The sequence below is a fragment of the Chelmon rostratus genome, chromosome 23, assembly GCF_017976325.1.
Source record: "Chelmon rostratus isolate fCheRos1 chromosome 23, fCheRos1.pri, whole genome shotgun sequence".
NCBI lineage: Eukaryota > Metazoa > Chordata > Actinopteri > Chaetodontiformes > Chaetodontidae > Chelmon > Chelmon rostratus.
The window spans coordinates 13,423,241-13,443,192 of record NC_055680.1 but is presented as its reverse complement, the minus strand read 5'-3'; the positions used below and the strand labels follow the sequence as shown (position 1 = coordinate 13,443,192).

At 42.4% G+C, this 19,952-nt stretch overlaps 2 protein-coding genes across 3 annotated transcripts; both read right to left on the bottom strand.

Moving 5' to 3' along the window:
* Window positions 1–122: 122 nt before the first annotated feature.
* On the bottom strand, window positions 123–9,617 carry mfap3l (microfibril associated protein 3 like). The gene is made up of 3 exons (XM_041965704.1): window positions 9,475–9,617; window positions 7,577–7,986; window positions 123–3,449 (listed from the first exon to the last, which is right to left on the bottom strand). Exons 2-3 carry the CDS (start codon window positions 7,848–7,850, stop codon window positions 2,515–2,517), a joined length of 1,209 nt encoding a protein of 402 aa, XP_041821638.1. The 5' UTR covers window positions 7,851–7,986; window positions 9,475–9,617; the 3' UTR covers window positions 123–2,514.
* Window positions 9,618–12,104: 2,487 nt separating this feature from the next.
* Window positions 12,105–19,874, bottom strand: aadat (aminoadipate aminotransferase). Of its 2 annotated transcripts, none has more exons than XM_041965289.1 (14): window positions 19,835–19,874; window positions 19,051–19,122; window positions 18,136–18,304; window positions 16,972–17,104; window positions 16,768–16,842; window positions 16,475–16,684; window positions 16,241–16,306; window positions 16,019–16,101; window positions 15,402–15,498; window positions 14,567–14,628; window positions 14,401–14,465; window positions 13,499–13,605; window positions 12,475–12,576; window positions 12,105–12,398 (listed from the first exon to the last, which is right to left on the bottom strand). In XM_041965289.1, exons 2-14 carry the CDS (start codon window positions 19,115–19,117, stop codon window positions 12,357–12,359), a joined length of 1,278 nt encoding a protein of 425 aa, XP_041821223.1. In that variant the 5' UTR covers window positions 19,118–19,122; window positions 19,835–19,874; the 3' UTR covers window positions 12,105–12,356. The 2 variants fall into 2 exon arrangements, with proteins under 2 accessions (XP_041821223.1, XP_041821224.1); XM_041965290.1 differs by lacking the exon at window positions 19,835–19,874 and adding an exon at window positions 19,576–19,595.
* Between the last annotated feature and the right edge of the window lie 78 nt (window positions 19,875–19,952).

Sequence of the window (19,952 nt, the reverse complement as noted above, 5' to 3'; positions counted from 1 at the left end):
AGAGTACAGAAGCCAAGAACGGCCATGCTTGCAATTATTCTAATATCTCAAGATCACGAGTTAATTAATTATCTCGACAAAACAATTAAGAGATTATCAACCCGCTAAGATGTGAAAACAAAAGACTGTTTCCTCTTATTGCTGAAAATATTTATCAGAGATCAGGAGTGCCAAGGAAGACTAACAAATGATGAGCTGAAAATGTGAGATCAAGGTGAACCCATTATTGATCAACACATCAGACTTAACTTATTGATACACATACTTTAACAGGGGTGTCATACAGGGCACAATTCAGGGGCAGGACGCAATTCGAGCAGGGCGGGCATGAGAAGCTGCAGGTAAAGGATCTGAATACTTCTTGTTGTGATTTTACCTGCGTGTCCACAGTAAGAGTCTTTTCTCCTTCTGACCCTGAAGGCTGAACGTCTTCCAGCTCAGTCTGCAGACTCATTTCCTCCCTAACCTTTGTGTCACATCAGAGACGACGAGCTTGTAACCATGGCTACCGCTGCCATGACAAAAGAGAGCCTATCTTACATTACAGCACTCTTCTTTTAAGGATGTTTTCCTTCAGTGTGCTTGACTTTACTATGGAAAATTAACTATTCTATAGTAAATCTTTTCTTTTTCTAGCTAAATACAGGCAGGAAGTATAATAGAGCCAATTCGTGTGAGCTAACAATTTTTTGCATTGTTTAGATTTTGAAAAATTGGCACCATGAAAAGTATGCTGAATTAGCTATAAGCATTTCCTGTTTACAATATACTCAAGGATAAACAGGCAACTATCACTGGATTGCATTGATTGCATTGCATCGATGAAAACTTTAAAATGCAATGATTCTCAGGCAAGTCTGGGGTTGTAAGCATCGTCTTTTTTACGTGATTTTTTGGCAGTCTTGTGGATATTTATTCACGATGGACATTGGGGATAATAATATTCTCAAAAAGTGTAAATTACATCTAATCCAAAAGTATGTTCATGACTACGAGATGGAGTTGGAAAAGGATTTTTAAGTACCTTGTCACACAGTATCTTTGCCTCACATCTCTCCCTCCAAGCCCCACTTTGAAAACCTCAGATTTAATCTCTCAGATACAAATGTAGTTCAGCTGTTTAAACTCACTCCATCTCATCAGTTTAAATGTTGTTTAGCTCCTGTCATAGTACAATCTTTGCTGCGACAAAACTCTGACTGTGTACCAGTTGCGGCCTTGTAGTGTCTTAAGACTCAACACATACCATAAATGTACTATTTTTCATTAGACATTAACAGGGATGACTGTAGGAAAAAGTAGATAAATTCCCCTCAAAATGAACTCACAAAGAAGGAAGACACATGAAGTAATAGATGCACCAGTGAGGGGAAAAAAAACCATGACCAAACTTTTTTTTTTTTTTTTTTTTTTTAAACACAGCACTTCCATTCACTACAAAAAAAGAGGCATCTCAAGAGCACCGGTAAAAGCAGAACTGCATCCAGTTCAGTTCATCTCCGCCACAGACTGAACCATTAGCCAAGCAAGAGGAAGAAAGAAAGGAGTCCTTTTAGGCCCAGAGAAAGATGTCAAACATCCCCACTGTCCACTTTCACATGCAGCAGAAATGCAACTGTACTGTAAAGCCTCTGCAGAAGCAAGACGATGCTGAGATGAGATCAATTAAATAATAATTTTTAAAAAAGAAAAGGAAAAGCACATGGCAGAGGAAAGGACGCTACTTCTCTCTACTGAGGAGGAAGAAAACAAAGAAAACAGCTTAAACTAGCTGCGAAACAAAATCACACCACAATGGGTAATAATACTTAATATTTTAAAAGAAACGGACAAGAACTCTACCCAGAGGTGTGTATGACCCAATCAGGAAATATACTGTACACAGAATCACCCGGCTTACTTCTTGTTTTGTAGAAATACAGTAGGCCATACAATCATGAAATGATGACCAAACTCTCGAATCTTTTTTCAGTCCAGCATGCATCTCTAGGTGAGCAGAACATTGTACAATAACAGCGGATCAGCTGTAACAGTAGCTGGATGTGAATTCTTGAGCGGATGAAGGAAGCTGAGCTTTCATGGCTTGAAAAACAGCATGAAGAGCAGCTTGAGGCAGATTTCTGGAGTTAGTCATAAAAACCCTAGCACTGTAAGAAACTAAAAACCGAAAAAACCTTTCTCCCCCGAGAGTGAAGTACCCTAATTCTTTAAATAATAGTCTGAGCTATGAAAATCTCAACACAGGAAATGTCCCAGTACAATTCGCTGCCTATTACATTAACGATAATATCGATTACCCCTCCCGTGTACATTCAAGCATGAAAGTCCAGAGTGTCTAAAAACCTCATGATGGATTCTCAGAACAGCCTAGAAAGGTTTCAAGAGATCCATTCAGAAAAGATAAAAAAAAGTGATTTTTCTCAAAAATGTGAAATTAAAAATGTTTTGTTGACCTTTTGTCTTCAAGTGGAAATGCATAGCAGATAACTCGTCCTCCAGGGTCCGTTCCTTTCGTCACACGTGGCTCTCGTAGAACACCTGGCAGGACGGGGTCTTACTTGCGTCTGTCGGTTCGGGCGCAGCCTGCTGGCTGTCTTGTCCCTCCGCCTCGGGCTGCGCCTCCTGGTGAAGAGGAGTCAGCGGTGGAGGGGAGGAGGGGGGAGGGGAGGAGGGTGCAGCCTCTGGCTGAGGTGGGGCCTCGATGCTGCAGTAACCGCTGATGGCGAGCTGCGGGTGGACCGACACCTGGATGGCGATGTGCTGCGGCTGCTCGTGGACTGAAGAGTTGTCTGAGTCGGCAGCGGGCGATTCGCTGCGCTCCCTCTCTCGCCCCCGCTCTCTCTCCCTCTCCCTCTCCTGCAGGATGGTGAAGACGTCTCTCGCCCCGATGGCCCTGCTCGGTCCCTCGCGGCATCCCTCGGGCGCCTGTCTGACAAAGGTGTGCCTCATCTCCTCCACCCCCACCACCTCCAGGATCTCCTCCATGAAGGTGCGGCAGTTCATGATGAGCGGCGGCAGCGGGATGCTGCGAGCCAGCTCCTCGATGTACCGCGCAAACTCCATGGTCTTGAACTGCGTCACCTTGGCCAGCTCCAGCGTCTTAGCCGAGGTGATGATGGGGATTCGCTTGGCGATCTCGAAGGCCTTCTGCAGCTTCTCGGCACCCTCTGTGCGGAAGAACTCGTTGATGGCTTTCTCCGTCTTCTTCAGGTGGCTGCTCATCATGCAGAGGCGTGTGACGTTCAGGGCCATGATGATGGTGAAGGTAACCAGACATACCACCATGTAATACACGCCCATGTCCCCGTTAGTGAAGACCACACGCAGCGTCACTGTGCAGTTGGAGCTGCCGTGAACGTTGGATGCCATGCAGGTGTACTTTCCACGGTCTGCAAACTCGATGCTGGTGATGTTGAGGACACCACCGTCCAACAGCCACCACTTCCCACCTACAGAGACACAGAGAGGTCATGAATATGCTGAGCGAGAAACACAGGCCAACTCAGTAAAGGATAACTACGGTTAATTACAGCCTGGGTTTGATGGGTGTGATGGTTTTTCCTCCTGACGGAACATTTTTTTTGCAATTGTTCCACATCCTGAGATCTTAACAATTACTTAGGTGACTAAAATATTGTCCTAACTGATATGGAGTGCTATGAAAATGAAATCCTTACTGTAATGAACCACAGTTTTATTTAAGTACACGTCATAACCAGCTAGTTTGACAAATTGTCAAAATGTGTGTGATGAAGCAGCACAAATACAAATTTGAATCTATTACTTGTGGTTCACAAAGCGTTAACAATATGCAGAGAAAAAAAGGGACTTTACTGACCCGCTTTTAAAAACATGATTCGCTGACACTAGATAACCCAGTAAAATGCAATCTGCCTATTAACTCAGTCTGAGGTCAGAGTTTAAACCCTGAAATGTTTGTCTGCTGCGTGAATCCACAGTAAACTTTCCTCTGCAGCTCCTGCAGCAGCTGACGTTTGCTGCTTTCTGAGAGGAACTTGCTTACTCAGATTTGCTTACGTTGTACTTCCATGCTGTTCTCTTTTTATGCAGTGTAACAACTCAAAAGAACGCACTGTTTTGGCAAACATATTTATAATGCAATAAAAAAAACAAGTGACTTTAAGCCTTGCAGCAATTTTTTTAATGCAAGTCCTTAAAGCAGCAGCATACACGGTGAGCCTCAATCTGTGTGCCATGTTAGTGTACGATGTACGTTTGATAGCAGATAAACCAGTTCATGGGTTTTAACATGGTTTTCATCTGGTTGTGAGTCCAGACAGGAGAGCAGCTGCGATCCCTTTACTCCTGCCAAGCCTTCAATATTTAAATAGGTGGCGTGGCTGCTCTGGGTGCTGAGGTTTGAATAATCAAAACAAGGACTATCTATTTACATGTTGGACTAGGTAATTTAGGTAAGCCTTAAAACATGATTAAAAGGTCAGCCTACCTCAATTACAAACATTAAAGTCGTTTTCCAGTGTTATGATTTAATCAAACTCCATTTTTTTTAAAATCTCCATCCACCCACGAGGCCATAAAGCCATAAAGATCATTTTAGTCGCTGATTACATGGGTGCTCAGGAGGAATTTAAATGACACTTTCTTGGAGTCTTTTTCCAGTCCACCTGAGTTTTGACCACAAAGTCAAATTACCATTTTTGCATCACCATGTGAACCAGGTGTGTGACCTAATTGGCTTAAAAAAGTGCACAATAACTTTTCAAGCTAAAGTTGTTGCTAACCGGTAACAGATCTGGCCATTAACAACCAGACTTTTGGAAAAGTTTTAAATAAAATGTAAAATGGACACAGGTAGAAGCTGGAATAACTTCGGGCGACTCGACACCAGCAAGAGTCTAATGCACAGATTGACAGTTCAAATAGCTTCACGTGCTAATTGGAGCATGAGTGCAGGTGATATGGGAGTGTGTGCAGCAGCAGGTTAGGTTAACTTAGCACAAAGACTGGAAAATGGGGATACAGCTAGCCTGGCTCTCCCCAGTGGAAACAAAATCTTCCTCACCAAGCTCACCAACTATAGATAGCTGTCACTTTTCAGTATTTAAGCTAAGCTAACGGCCTGCTGGGTGTGGATTCATATTTAACAGACAGACATGAGAGTGGTATCAATCTTCTCCTCTCGCTCTCAGCAAGGAAGCAAATAAGTCTAATTCCCTGAATGTCAAACTACTCCCTTAAATAAATTCAGCGCCTGAGGTCTCTGTTCTATCTGTCAAGGTTTTGCACCCCATCACAGTGTAGGTGGATAGAATTTAATTTTTTTGCGTTCAAAGCAATGAAAAACTACCTTTTAAAACCACAACAGATATATGTCTTTCCACGGTGTCAAAGTCGTTCAGGTTAATCGATGTTCCTCACTGTTGACAGTTATTCATATTTTCTACCTTTGGTTGTAAACAGCTCCTGATAAAAACTACATACTGTATGGTTTGTGCTTTGTTCTGAACTGGCCTTTCAAGGGCGACTCATCCACAAGCAGCAACCTTTTAGCGAATTCATCTGCAACTCCTCCTCAACTACTCGCCGCCTGCACTGAGTGGGCGTGAAGATGGACAGATATCACAGAGGGCGTCTCTAAATCTGCCGTCTGAAGGCTCGAAGAGGCCATAAAAACTGTTTCTGCCGTCTTTTATACTGCGAGCGCGATCAATTTCCCACTTTGGTATCCTCTGGAGGAGATGGATGTTTGGTCAGGAAATGTAGCCGGGCCAACAACGGCGTCCCGCCCATCCGCCTTTTCATGTGAGAGCAAGATTTCTAATTTTACCTCCAAAGCCGGATCATGTGATGTGATTGATGTGCTGCCCAACAGTACGAGCGAGTTCAAAGCAGCCTGAGTAAAAGTCTGCCATTGCCTAATTATATCTGTGTTTTTATACTCTCCTAATTACAGAGCGCTGATAGTTCAGGGGTTAAGGTGCTGACTGTGAAGCACACTCTGCTGTACTATGCTCCTGTGATGGTACAGACCCTGCTCTGGGTTTGTCAGTCATAATAACAGCGCTGCCTCTGCTCTTGATGGCAGGTTTCAACAAGTCGGCTGAGGAGAAGCATCGAAACAGCTCTTCACTGTGCATTTCTTCTCAGCTGAATCACAACATTCGAACACAGACGGCCTGAATGAAAATCATTACTAAGAACGACTGTCTAAGTGATTTCCTGAATTTAATTTGCCTGCCATCACACAAGAAAATAAAAACTGCTGCTAGACAAAATGTGCAATAATTGAGCCAAATTCCCCTCAGGAAGGTCGTCTACTCCGCCTTTTCAGAGGTCAGGTTTCACTCTGATTAAAGATTCAAAAGAGAGACGTCTGCAGCATATCACACTGGAACCAGGACTAAAATCAACACCGTCCACAAGGTCAGTTCCTGTTTCTCTTCACTCCACTGCTGCTGCAATGATTAATCGATTCATCAAGTAGTTGACAACTATTTAATCAACCAACTTCTTCGCCAACTTCTTAAATGTGAATATTTTCTAGTTCCTTCACTATGACAGTAAACTGAATCTGGACTGTGGACAAAACAAGATATTAGACGCTTTGAGAAACACAGACTGACATTTTTCAGGATTTTCTGACAAACAAGTAATCGATTAATCAAGAAAATAAATGATCAATAGACATTGAAGATAATCTTTTGTTGCAGCCCTACATGCTACCCTTTCTTTCTTGTTAACTGTGTTAGCTGCCATTATCATCCAACAACTGAATGTTCTTAATTACAAGCTTCCTTGTTTTCATGTGACAAAAAATTAATTTCGTGCCCCTCAAAAAAAAACTGCATAAAGGTTTTATCTGAAAGGTACTAAATATTCAGTAGTGTGCACATTGTTCAAGCCGTCCCCCAAACCCAAGGCATTCTATGTTCTGCAACAGAAACTCCTGGTCCATCGATGACACCTGGATACGTCACTGAGCAAGGCACCGAGCCACCCTGATTAAGATGGATGTGTGGCTATTTTTTTTTTAAACTGTGTACTCATATTTTAAAATTGCATCCAGCTAATTCTTAAAGTAAGAAATGCAGTGAGTGAACCTTGTTGATCCACTTTGAGCTGGCTGAGGGGAACTTTTGGACTTTGGCTTGAGACTCAGCCTGCCATGCTGGTGCTCCTGCATTGCTTTGTGTGCATTGACACAGCTAAAAAACAAAAGTGCATTCACCTGACTGATAAAACACGAGTCGACTCTGGATGTTGTGAACTGATGACTCAAATCATTGACTTTTAGGGGGCAGCTCTTAGATTTAATACATCATTTACTAAATAAAGGATCTGATCATAACATCTGCTCCCCCATTTCCTGGAGAAAACCCTGCAATGTGCATGTTAATGTCTAAATACTGATTAATTTGCTCAAATTGAAAAATTCACATGAATGTCTAATTGTTAACTCTCAAAAGCCTTAGTAAATAACAAACCTGACACCCTCCTGCTTTTGCTGCTAATTAAATTATAATCAACTGACGTCAGTGCTGGTGACAAAGAGAACAGGAAACCAGGTTTAAAGTAACAGTACAATCCATCTCACCATTTGTCTCTGTATCCAAGCGGTCTCCATGGGAGTTGAACCACTGAACACTGGGGAACGGGTCTCCGGTAACATTGCAGTCAATCAGCACGCAGCTACCCTCCCGAGCAATTATCTGGTTCACTTTTGTGAACACAACTGGGACAAATCCGCCGTCTGTCACAGTGCCATTTTCTGTACGGTTTCCGTCCATGTCCACTGATAAGGCCCCGGTGGTGCGAGAGGCGATAAGGGTCGCCAGTACCAGAAAAACAGATCTGCCGGCCCAGTGCATTTTCTCAGACTGTTGGTGCGTCACCCATGGGGGAAAGAGACTCTGTCAGTCCTCCTGGGTCTCCATCCAGCAGACTGGCTATCTCTTGATTGTCGAAGGCAATTTGGTATTCAGGTCTGTGGCGTAAAACATCTCACTGGAAAAGAAGAAAGTGATTGGTGTGTATTAATCAGAGACGGCGCAGGACACTCTTCAGGACTTGATGCTCAGCAGCTGGAACAAACTGATAAGAAGGCTGTTTTAATAACCAGGCCTAAAACGTATACCAGAGTGCAACTAATACTTTTTTGCATTATTAATTAATCATTTGGCCTCTAAGACATCAGAAAGTAGTGAAAAGCCTCTCACAGTTTCCCAGAGCCTGAGGTGGAGTCTTCAAATTGTGTCAAACAGCTTGAAAAATGACTTAAACACTTGATGGGTTGTCAAAACAGCTGCAGATTTACAACTAATCATTTCTACTCTAAATTAATATTCTGCTGTCATAGTAAGCCTTTTAAATTATGACACTATTGTTTACTAATTTAGTTGATTATCAAGCAAAAATACCAAATATCTGATGACTTCAACTTTACATATAAATAAAGTTCCTTTCATTTCTCAGTTTATATTATTACAAAGGGAAATCACTTTTGGACACTTCTTAAGCACATATGACTGCAATCATTGTTGCCCATTTCCTTGAAGTCTTGCATGGTTGTATCAGAGGACGATTCATGAAAAACAGCTTTCATTTAAAGTAAAATCAGCTAAAAAAAAAACAATCGCTGTCAATGGCTATTTCCTGAACAAACCGATCATATTCATGCATAGTTATATAACATTATAGAACACAGGCATTTAGTCATGGGCTTATTTAAGTCGGATGTAGCTAATAACAGTGTTCACAGCTAAAAGCGGTTACATCATATGAACATCATAGAAAATATTCGAGTCTACAACTTGCAAAAACGTTGAAACGGATCATCTGCAACGTTTCCCGGACACAAGCAGCTTTCTCCTCTGTTGTGACAGCACCTACCGACTTGATTAATATGAAAACAAAGCCACACTACAACATAACGGAGCCCGGTGTGGGCTCCGTCTATGTCCTAACCCGTTTCTTTTCCAAACATAAAGCTACCAAATGTGACTCACATAAGAACTCGTAACGACGCAGATAGTTGAGTGTATATGTTGGCGATGTGTATAGAGTGTTTTTAAGGTTTCGTCGCGTCAAACTGTGCTGTTAAACCGCTGGACATCAGAAGACACGGGCGAGGGACCCGGCTATGTGCTGGACGGTGGTTTTAACATCACGGGACCCTTACAAAATTGTGCCACTGCAAACTGTTTACAAACGGTCGTAAGGTAGCTCCTTCACATTCATGTATTCTCACAAACAAAAGCTCGTTTAGCTAAAGGTAACAATAAATGTTACGGCAGATAGTAGTCAAAATCCTGGGTAGAGAGCGTAGAAATCACCGACTTTATGCCGAGATATGCGGCATAACGTCGCCTCGTCAGCGCGAGCCCAACGGTCCAGCAAACAGCCAACGCGGCGTCGACGTTAGCGGCTAAATTTTGACAAAACGCGAGCAAATTTCACATTCTCCGGTTGATAAATCACACCTTTCATACTCACATCATGGTCTGTCGCTGTTAATGTTTGGTGGGGAAGCACCAGAGTCGACGTTCCGTCGTCTGCTATTTCTCCGGCATCTCCATCCTCCTCCCACCGCTGGAACCAACAGCTAGCGTTAGTTTCCCCGCACGTCAGGGTGGAGGAGCGGCAGCGTCGCCTGGGTGGTATGGACCGAACAGGTGGGCCAGTAAAGTGAATAAATGGCAATTAAAAAATGTTTTTACAGTATTAAAACTATTATAAAACACTTATCACTATACCAGAGTTCATGTTAATTCTCCATGGGGACTCTCTGGGCATTGGAGCTAGCCACACTTCTAGAAGAAATGAATATAATTTCTCTCGTGAGCAGTCAGCTAGCTTGCTAGCTAGCATAAAATAAGTAAAAGATAATGACTGTTGTTGTTGTTGTTGTAGGGTTTCCTGTCACTGTTATTCCCTGACCCAGGTTTAAAGCTGCATTAACTGACCTTTTCACCACTTGGGGGCAGCAAAGCAAGCAGTAAACTACACAGAGACATTATGTATATTTTGAAGAAGCTAGCAAACAGTCGCTTGTTCACACACCCAGCATATACTGAGTGATTCATCCGGAGTCATGTTTGTGGCCACCTGACAGCTGTTAAGTCAATATTCAATTCAAGTTTTAGTTATGTCTTCATTTTGGCAATATCTGGCTCTTTACCTGCTATAAACGCTCTGCTGTGTTCACCCGCTTGTTGCTAATGTTGTCTATCTGTCATTTGGTGCTGGATGGTTACAGTACAGTGTGTTTACTGGGCTGTTTTCTCCAAAAACTGCCTGCTGAAAGTGAGAAGAAGAAAGCCAGAAAAGCAAAAAAATGTTGAGTGAAAAGTTGCTAGGAAGCTCCACAAAACTGAGGAGAATTGCAGAGTCGTTGGGTGAAAACCTTCCTCATATAAAGGTAAATTGTACATGCATTTCATTTTGTGGTGCAGTGCAGCTTTAAGACATGGCATACAGTGGCAGGTAAATGCACTGATGAGAGCACATTGCCATCTGCATTTATTGCCAATTAAAGAGATTTGACAATAAAAAGACATTTGAAGCAGATTGCAGTGCTGCAGATAGCGTACAAAACAAAAAATGATCCGGCGAGAGGAAACAGCAAACTTCCCTCTGAATCAAAAACATTCCTGGAAGAAAGAGGCAGAGGAAAAGCACCTAATAAAAACCAAATCAGGGTTATCGGACTGTACATGCTCTTCATTTGTGTGCTAGTGTTGATAACTGACTGACCTTGAACCTCTGAAATCGACAACTGTCTGTACCAAGGCTTCAGCAAACACTCAATAACTAAGTCAATAGTGCTCCATCTATGTATAGAAACTGTGGGTATAAGGTTGTGTGTGTGTGGATATGTGTTAAAAGTCATTACTTTTCATCTTTGGCTCAAAATGAAACATCAGGTAATTTGTCTCCCCAAAGATTCTGCATTAAATTTGATGAAATTTAGAGGAGGTTTGGTACTTTTACTCCAGTGTCTAACTGCTGTTGTACATATTTTTTCCATTAAAGCTCATTGCTTTACTTTTTAACTGCCCAAGTAGTTACTGTAGACCTGTTTAATACTGCTTACACATTAACGGCTGCATAGTTTAGACAGGGCTCACTCTTGCAGTCTTTGCGAGAGGATTATAATACCTTTCTTCACAGTAAATAAGTGTTGCAAAAGCCTGATTTTTAAGCCGCCCCCTGACCCTGTTATCCGTCACGGATGAATGTTTGAGCTTTACACAAACACCTCTGAGAGCTGTCGCACTCATAAAGTGCTACATATTAACGCTGCAGGGAGAAAGTCTGTACAAAGGAAAAGAAAACAGTTTCCACCAACAGACAGACCCTGTTGCTGTCAGCAGGTACTGTTCGGTGAAAAACTTGTTTTTTACACGACTAACAGTACCCTTTGCTTGAACTTGTGATTTTTCACAAGGTCACCAGGAAACAAAGAGAGAAGCACCTGTTGCACCAGCTTAATGTTTGCTTCAATCATAAGTCAGGCTGTAAAGTATAAAGTGTGCTGAAATGTTGTGATTTTTAACTTGTAGGCTGCAAAAAAAAAAACCCAAAAACAACTGGTGTGATCAATAAGAGCAGCCAAACCGTATCCTAAACCCTAAAATAATACAGCAAAAACAGAAGTTGAGTCTGTTTCTGGCATAATTGCACCTACTTCAAAGGTGCACAGAGAAAGGGAAATAGTGCTAATTTGCTTGCCACAATTGTAGTTTTAAGAACTGTGAAACTGATGTGTTTCACAGTAAATCCCTCAGAAAAATGTTGCTCCAGTTTTGCCCCTCAGAGGACAAAAACACCCTAGCTGAACATTTAATTTGTTCAGTCAAGCGCAGGCACGGTTTATGTTGATTAAGAGGCCTCGCAATCATCTTCTGTACCACCTGTTTGAAATGACACATTTCCAGAAACATGCATATGAATCTATGCCACACTGCGATAAAGAAAAAGCTAAATTTGATGGGTGAAATCGATGCACCAGGCAAACTAAAAGTGTTTGATCAGGCGTAACCGAAGGTCTGAGGTTTTAGTGGAGCAGCAGTGAAAACTGTGAATTCTGTAAAAACATGCAGACACAAAAGACAAAATTCAGAGTGATAAAAAAGTTTATTTTTGTATGTTTTTTTTCTTTCTAAAACTGAGGATCAGCAATAACTTATGTTGAGCACACATGCAGCCGAATCAACATTAAAAAATAAATATATATATATTCTGAATGTCCCCTCTTGACTATATTCTAGATATAATCAGATATTACACAATTTTAAAACATATTCTAACTTGGGGGCGCCTCAGTAGCTCATGTACCACGTATCAAGGTGAATTCTTACAGAGAGAAAAATAAATCATAAAGCATCTTTGATGAGCGAAGAGAGTCTTCTGAAAGCCTGTTGAAAGATTTGTTGAGATTAGAGTCAGTGAAGGAGTGTGTGTGTGTGTGTGTGTGTGTGTGTGTGTACCTACCTCATCAATCTGCTCTGGCATGGAGAGAGAAAAGGCCGCTCTGACGTAGGGACAGGGCTCGCTACTGTTGATCATGAAGACGCCTCCGGGAACCAGCAGCACCTTCAGCGCAAAATAAAAACAACATGAGTAAGTGGATAAAAAAAAGGTTTGGTTCTGTACAGATTAGACAAATGAGATGTTAGTTAGTGAATTTTAGAGGTGCTGGTAGTTGTATTTTTTTTAACCTTTTTTTTTTTTTTTTTTTTTACCTGAGCCTGGCTAGCGGTTTCCTCCTGTTTCCAGTGTTTGTGCTAAGCTAAGCTAACTAGCTTCAAGAAAGTGAATTTGAGTATTTTCCGAAATGTTAACGTCTTTCAGAAATATTGTTACTTAAAAATGTCAGACTGGCTGAGAGAGGCTGGAATGTGATTATCCCAGCTTTGAATCATGGGAAAGATAAAGTACAGTCAGGGATTCTCTGCTCAATTCTTTTCAACTCTGGAGCGTTGTTTTTTCTGCTCTGATAGCACAGAAGACAGGGACTCTTTACTATCGGCTGTGTGGGAGTTTTAAATATCCTGGACTCAGAGGAGAGGCGCCCACTGTGCAGACCTTGGAAAAGCCTGATTGTACCCACTCCTGTTTATTCACAGCCAATAAGCTGCTCGCCAGCAGGGATTTACTAACGCTGTGTGTGTGTGTGTGTGTGTGTGTGTGTGTGTGTGTGTGTGTGTGTGTGTGTGTGGGGGAGGGAAAACACTCAGTGGCTGAACCCACTCACAGTGCACACAATGGCTGCTTCACATGCACCATCCTACACTCTATTCAGACACAATACCTGCCTCCCCCCCGGTGCAAAACATCTGCTCACAACCAGTGCAACAGAGAGGAAAAAGCACCCAAATGCATTGTGGGTACCTGCTGTTAGCATACTGGAGTGCAGTCCGTATGTGTTAACCTTCAGTGGACAGAGTTAATTGGAGTTTTGTTGCATAAAACATCACAAAAACAGATTCATATGTGAGCGTTTGAACTGAAATACCTCTTTCTCCAAGGCTTTCTTCATAATCAGCTGCTGGGTATCGGCTATGCCCTTCAGTCTGATCCACAGGAACATGCCTGCCGACGGGGTGTGCCACTCAGCTACATCTACACACACACACACGACTTCTCTTAGTACTTTAACTGCACTGTATTGTACATGTTTTTCACATATCGTCTCAATGGCACTGCTTCTCTTTTTCTCAAATATGACAACACACACAAACAGAAAAAGTGACGACTGTGACCCAAATAAATACAAACTAAACAGACTAAATAATACTAAATCAACTGAATAACAAGTTTTAAGTTTTAACAGCAGATTTGACCAATCACAAGTTTATATTACATTGAATTTACAGAAAACCACATTTTTTAGCCAGCCAGTCGCTTTTTATATTGCTGACTGGACAGTCTATAGAAGTGTCAAATTCAATTTAATTCAGTTTTATTTATATAGCGCCAAATCACAACCAAAGTTGTCTCAGGACACTTAACTTATAGAGCAGGTACAGACCAAACTCTTTATCAACAGAAACCCAACAATTCCCTCATGAGCAAGCACTTGGCGACGGTGGCGAGGAAAAACTTCCTTTTAGGAGGCAGAAACCTCGAGCAGAACCAGGCTCTGGGTGGGCGGCCATCTGCTTCGATGTCAGATCTGGTTTTATTTATTTATTTATTTCGGTAAAAGAATATTAAAGGGCACCCTGTGGAGTTTTCTTGTAAACAAACAAAAGTAATGTTTAAATTCAGTATTGATGCAGTGTAAATGTAATAATTAACAAATATGTTCAGTGCATTTTCTTCCTCTTCAACATTTCAAAGCTGCTTTTTATTTATTTTTTTTCTATTATATTTTAAGTCTCAGTATTGAAGCTTCCAGAATACTTCACTACAAACCTTTGAGCCACTTGTCTGCAGAGCTGATCATGGCATCGCGTTGTTTCCTGTAAAATTCAATCACCCTGCGAGAGGAAAAGAGACCTGTTTCAGAGTGTCGCTCTTATTTAACTCGCACTGTTTTCTGAACCAGTCAGACCAGTCAGCATTGTGGGAAGTGGCGTACCCGTCTATGTGCTGGAGGAAACCCTCTTGGCCCCAGCTGTGCAGCAACTCAGACACCATGAGCTGAAAGGGAGCAGGATGCAGGTTATATAATGTAATGACGGGCAAACATTCAAAGACTGTGGAGCCAAATAATTTGACTGTACAACGAGCCTGCAGCATGACGCTTCCTTTCTTTCACCGCTGAGCCTTTAAATGTTTGTTGCGGCTGGCTCATGTTTCCAATTTGCCCGCACGTGAAAGAAAGTGAACATTTTGTAATCGCGTGCATGCACTTTAAATCTTTGCCAACACATTAGTCCAGATTAGAATAGAAGCGAGGACAGGATCAGAGGATGGCAGCAGATCCTAATTAATCTTCTTCCTTATTAAAACCTCCTCTGCAGCTGCTGCTGAGCCAGACACGCCACGTCTTGTATGGTTTCACAAACCCCACACCCCGTCTCGCTGCGAGGTCGATGACGCCGCTCGAAAGCATGCTTCATCGTTGCCACTCAGCCAACCAATGCTGAGTATTTAGAAAGGCAGTTTCTCTGATAGACAGTAGACAAAGCTCAGAGAGTTTCAGAGAGTAAAATTGAAGCCAGCACCGAATCGCTAGAAGCTTAATTCATAACGCTGACATTAGAATTCTAAATCAAAATGCTGCAAAGCTTTTTTTGCATGTCTACTAATTCTGTTTAAATCAGGTATTTCTGCACAGCTGCAGTTAAGAGTAGGCTACAGTAATAGTATTAGTATAACAGTATTTGTAGAAATAGACTCCAATGGTGGCTGCATAGGATTGTTTCCAACTCGTGATACAATATAACAAAAAAACAACAGGTTTTAATCACCTGTGTGAAGGTACTAGTGTGCATTGTCGAGGCCTGGATGTGCAGCACCACCCGGTCTACCAGCGGTTTGGGACCGGTCACAAAACCGATCCTCAGCCTGAAACAAAACACACACACATAGATGAGTAGCCAAAGACAAAAACACACGCTGGGGCAGTTATGCATAAAACATCTCCTACACAGAGTCAGCTGTGTAATATTTAACCTGATAATATATAACAGAAATATTCATCCCTTAACCTAAAACATAGTCCCTGTACACATAAACAAATAAAATTCACTTTATTGGATGTGGCTCTGAATATGTGGTGACTTTAAACACAGCTGCTTGTTCCTGGTCTGCAGCCTCTGTGTTTGTGTTGCCCTGTTCTGCATTGAAAATCGTTCTTCATCTTAAGTTAACAAAGTAAAGATTAAATGTATAAATGCCTAGTCTAATTTGCTCAATACAAACAAAAGAAAACAACATGGACAACATCCTTCCGCTCAGTGTCTTTGTCCTACAGATGCGCACAGATGATTGAATTATTACGGAAGGGTTAAACGAAGCTACCAGCCTCTCCTCAACGCAGCATCGTTCATTTTAATCATTTCACAGGCTGCTGACACACACTCACCCTGAAGACAGGATCTTAGAGAAGGAGTCTGTCCTGATGATCCTCCCGTCAACGTCCATGGAGAGAAACGTGGGAGCCCACGGCTGCCAAATACATGACGACGTAACAAGAATCAGCCAAGTCAAATGCTGAACTAAGACCATAAAGTCACAACCATGGAGGCAACTGAACTGCTTGACCTTAAGTGGCAGAAAAGAGGAGGTGAGCGAACTCTCTTTGTACCTTGTCAAACTGCAGGAAGTAGTACGGGTCGTCCTCGATGATGAGCATGTCGTACTGCCTGGCCAGCTATTAAGAAGATGTGAATGTAAATTGACAGTGAACCTGCAGGGAAATCAGCTTCACAACGAGCTCTAATTAGAAGAGCGAGCGCTCCACTGATTGCTTTGCATTAATCAGACGGACCAGGTTCATAAAATACAGCTTCAGCTGCAGCACTCCGCAGGGGAGACAAACCTCATACACTTCCTGCTTCCTCTGAGTCGTCATGGAGGCGCCGGTGGGGTTTCCTCCGTTGGGGATGGTGTAGAGGATCTTGGGGGCGGTGCTGTTGGGCTTGTGGATCTCTGAGGGGTCCCATTGAGACAAAACCTCCTTCAGGGCTGCAGGTATCATGCCGTGCTGATCGCTGGGAACGTTGATCAAGTTGCAACCGAGCGGCTGGAGCTACAGACGACAAAAGAAAGAGGGTTATAGAAGACTCAGTAAACAAGTGAACGTGCATGTTGTTATAGAGGAAGTGCTCTCACCGCCGCCAGTGTGCCTGAATACGTGGGTGCATCCACCAGAACGTTGTCTCCAGGGTTGACGAGCATCTCAAACACCTAAGGTGAACAAACACGACAAGAAACACGTCCAAAATCAACCTTATGCAAGAACTAGTCGCACGAACAGATTTGGTCTTAAACAGCACGGATGAGTGATTTAAGAAAGTTTGTGGGGTATAATTGTACCTTACAGAGCCCCTCCTGGCTGCCTGTAGTAACACACATGTCCATCTGGCCGTTCTCTGGGGTGTAGCTGGCGGTTGGTGGGTTGTGGAGGTTCTTCTGCAGGTTCTTCATCCACGTCAGCAGCTCAGGTATTCTACACAGGAATTTATGTAAGACTTCGTACACAGATGATTTCACACTAATAATGTGCAACATTTTTTATTAATACAGTGCATTTCGGGTTTGCTCCTTTCTGCCATTACCACTCTACAATTTACTTTATGAAAGCATCTATCCGTGCTGTTGCCGGGCAAGTTTTCTGAGAAAAATATCTTTAGTGTAATTTAGTGTCAGCTGCCAGACAAAGGAATCACTTTCACATACAAGAACATGTGCTACATCAACATAAAGCTCCAGAAAGAAGATATCACTGCCCACAACACTTGACTGATGTGTTGGAAGCACCATTTAAAAACAGCACAGCAGAGGGCTCGGAGCTTTAACCACCACAGCGCGATAAACACGAACGTGTAGGTGTGTGATAATCTGTTTGAAGTCCAGATTTGGTGTTTAAACTTTATGGGCATTTTATGCTTTTATTAGAGACCACCAGCAGAGAGAGATGACAGGAAATGAGGGCCAGGTTCGATTCAATCCTGAGACGTTACGGTTCATGGTCGTCGCCTTAGTTTAGAGGCGCCCAATATAAACTATGATCACTGATAACTACTGAAACCATTGGAATCTGCAGGCGGGTCACCTGAGGGCTTGTTTACAGGGGGTCATAAAAAGATAAAGGTTGCAGAAGATTGATAACCTCCACGCTCTGCTGCACACTTTTGTGACGTCATTTAAAGTCAAGTTGAGATATAAATTCAGAAAAAGAAGGAAAAGGTCTTTAATGTCCAGACTTACCAACTATTAATCAACTACTTTAATCACCACTGAAGAGCGACACATGCATAAAAACATGGATTTTGCTCAGGATACGAATTTACCAGCTTTTCCTGTCCAGGCACTCGCTCTCTGCTGCTGTATTTGATTTTTAATTTCCCACAGTGCAGCCACACTGAAGCTGATAGGATGTATTTTCATTAATAACCCCTCCTGCTGTATCGTGGACTGATCACATTTTAATCTCATTAAGAAGCGACTGCTTTCAGGATCCCTGTCTGGGTCTCTCACCCATTAGAGGCAGAGTACTGCAGAGCCCTCTTCATCGCCGTCTCGTCGAAGGTGACCGTCTGTCCGCTCTTCACCTTAATGCTCGCCGACTGGAAGGGGAAGGTGTTGGGGTTGGGCGCTCCTCCAGCCAAAGAGATCAGTGATGGAGGTGACCGCTGCTGCAGCTCGGCTTCACACAGGTGGAGACAGACAAGATGAAGGTCTCATACTGAGGTTGCAATACAAGTTATAAGATACTGATGTCGTACTACAACCTGCAGCATAATCAGCATTATGTAAACCAGTTGAACTACTTAATATCTTGGTCTCAAGTAACCAGTGAACATATCTGGAGGGTTCAAAGCTGTAATCACTGATAATACTGGGATAGGATAGATGGATAAATCTACCAGACATTTAGGTTAAAACAAGGCAGCATTTGGCTGTTTATGGCATTTATTCACATACATATTAATTGTGTTTTAGCAGGATTTTAATGACTATCACTGTGTATGGTCAGGTTAAGCACATGGAAAAATGCAGGGCAAACAGTGATTAAATGTACCAAGCTGTCTACATGTAAATAAAAAAAAAAAGTACTTCTAAATCCAATTAGTCAAGTTCTAGCTTCTGCATCTTTAAGACTGGATTATCAGAAGGGGGTAATTTAACTGAAATATATTAGACGACATGCACCATTAAAGCCTGGTATCAAAGGCCTGCTTTATCATCTGATCTCTAGATCCTGTCTGGAGGAGGGTCCCTGTGTCCACAACCCAAAGAGCTTCAGGTTGCTGTCACATGAGACAAACGCAACAAATAGCCTAGAGGGTAAATCTGTTTTCACTACAAACCACAACTTTGCCACCTGTGAAATCTGTGACCTGGATCTGTTTATAAAAGCACGTGTGAGAATATTCAGGTGAAAATACTCACTCAGCATCCGGATGGGGGAGGGCTTCCTGGCTGCACTGACAGCTGTCAGAAACCGAGCGTAATTCATGATTCCTGCGAAATGATTCAATCAGAAAGTATTAGCTTCCTCCCACCCAAAGATGAACACATTGGTTTTATTTATCTAAACAGCTTCCACCTGTTGTGAAATGTGTGAAAACTGGGCCATTCATAACAGAGACACTGACAACAATGACGCTGTAACTTTAAATGAATCCTGTGGAAATGACAAAAATGAAACTCCAGGTTTCGACATGTAAACAGGCAGTTTGACGTGGCAGTCTGACTTATTGCAGTACATCGTTAGTCTAAATTACTCAGACCAGCATTGCTGCAACGTTAAAACAACAATGAGCTGTGTTAAAGTGAGCTAACCGAGACACAACCAGGGACACACGCTCGTTGGGATACTACATCCAACAGATGATCGTAAATTATACTGTATAATCGTAAAACGTTTAACGATTTTTCACAGTTAACTCGGGCACGTTCAGCTGCGTAACTGACCTTGCGTATCTCGGCTTGACTGCCCCGGGGGCTTCTGGTTAATGTATTTCTTGATACCCCGAACTCTGCGGGGGTCAAGTGCCATGTTCCTAACGTGAACTACACTACCCAAGCTGTAAATCAAAAGCACACGTATAGCTAACGACTATACTTCACGAAATGACTTCGCTAAAGTTTTCGCAGTTTTCTTGTATGAGTCGGTGTAAAATAACTGGTTATATATATATTCAAAATAAAGAAAATGGCAGTAAGTCCTTACCAACGTGAAGTCTTGAGCGCCGGTCGCCGGTTTAATTCTAGTGTCTCTCCACTAGATGGCAGTCAATGGTATTCAAAAGGTCGAAGTTACAGGAAATGACGACATAATTGAGCTTCCG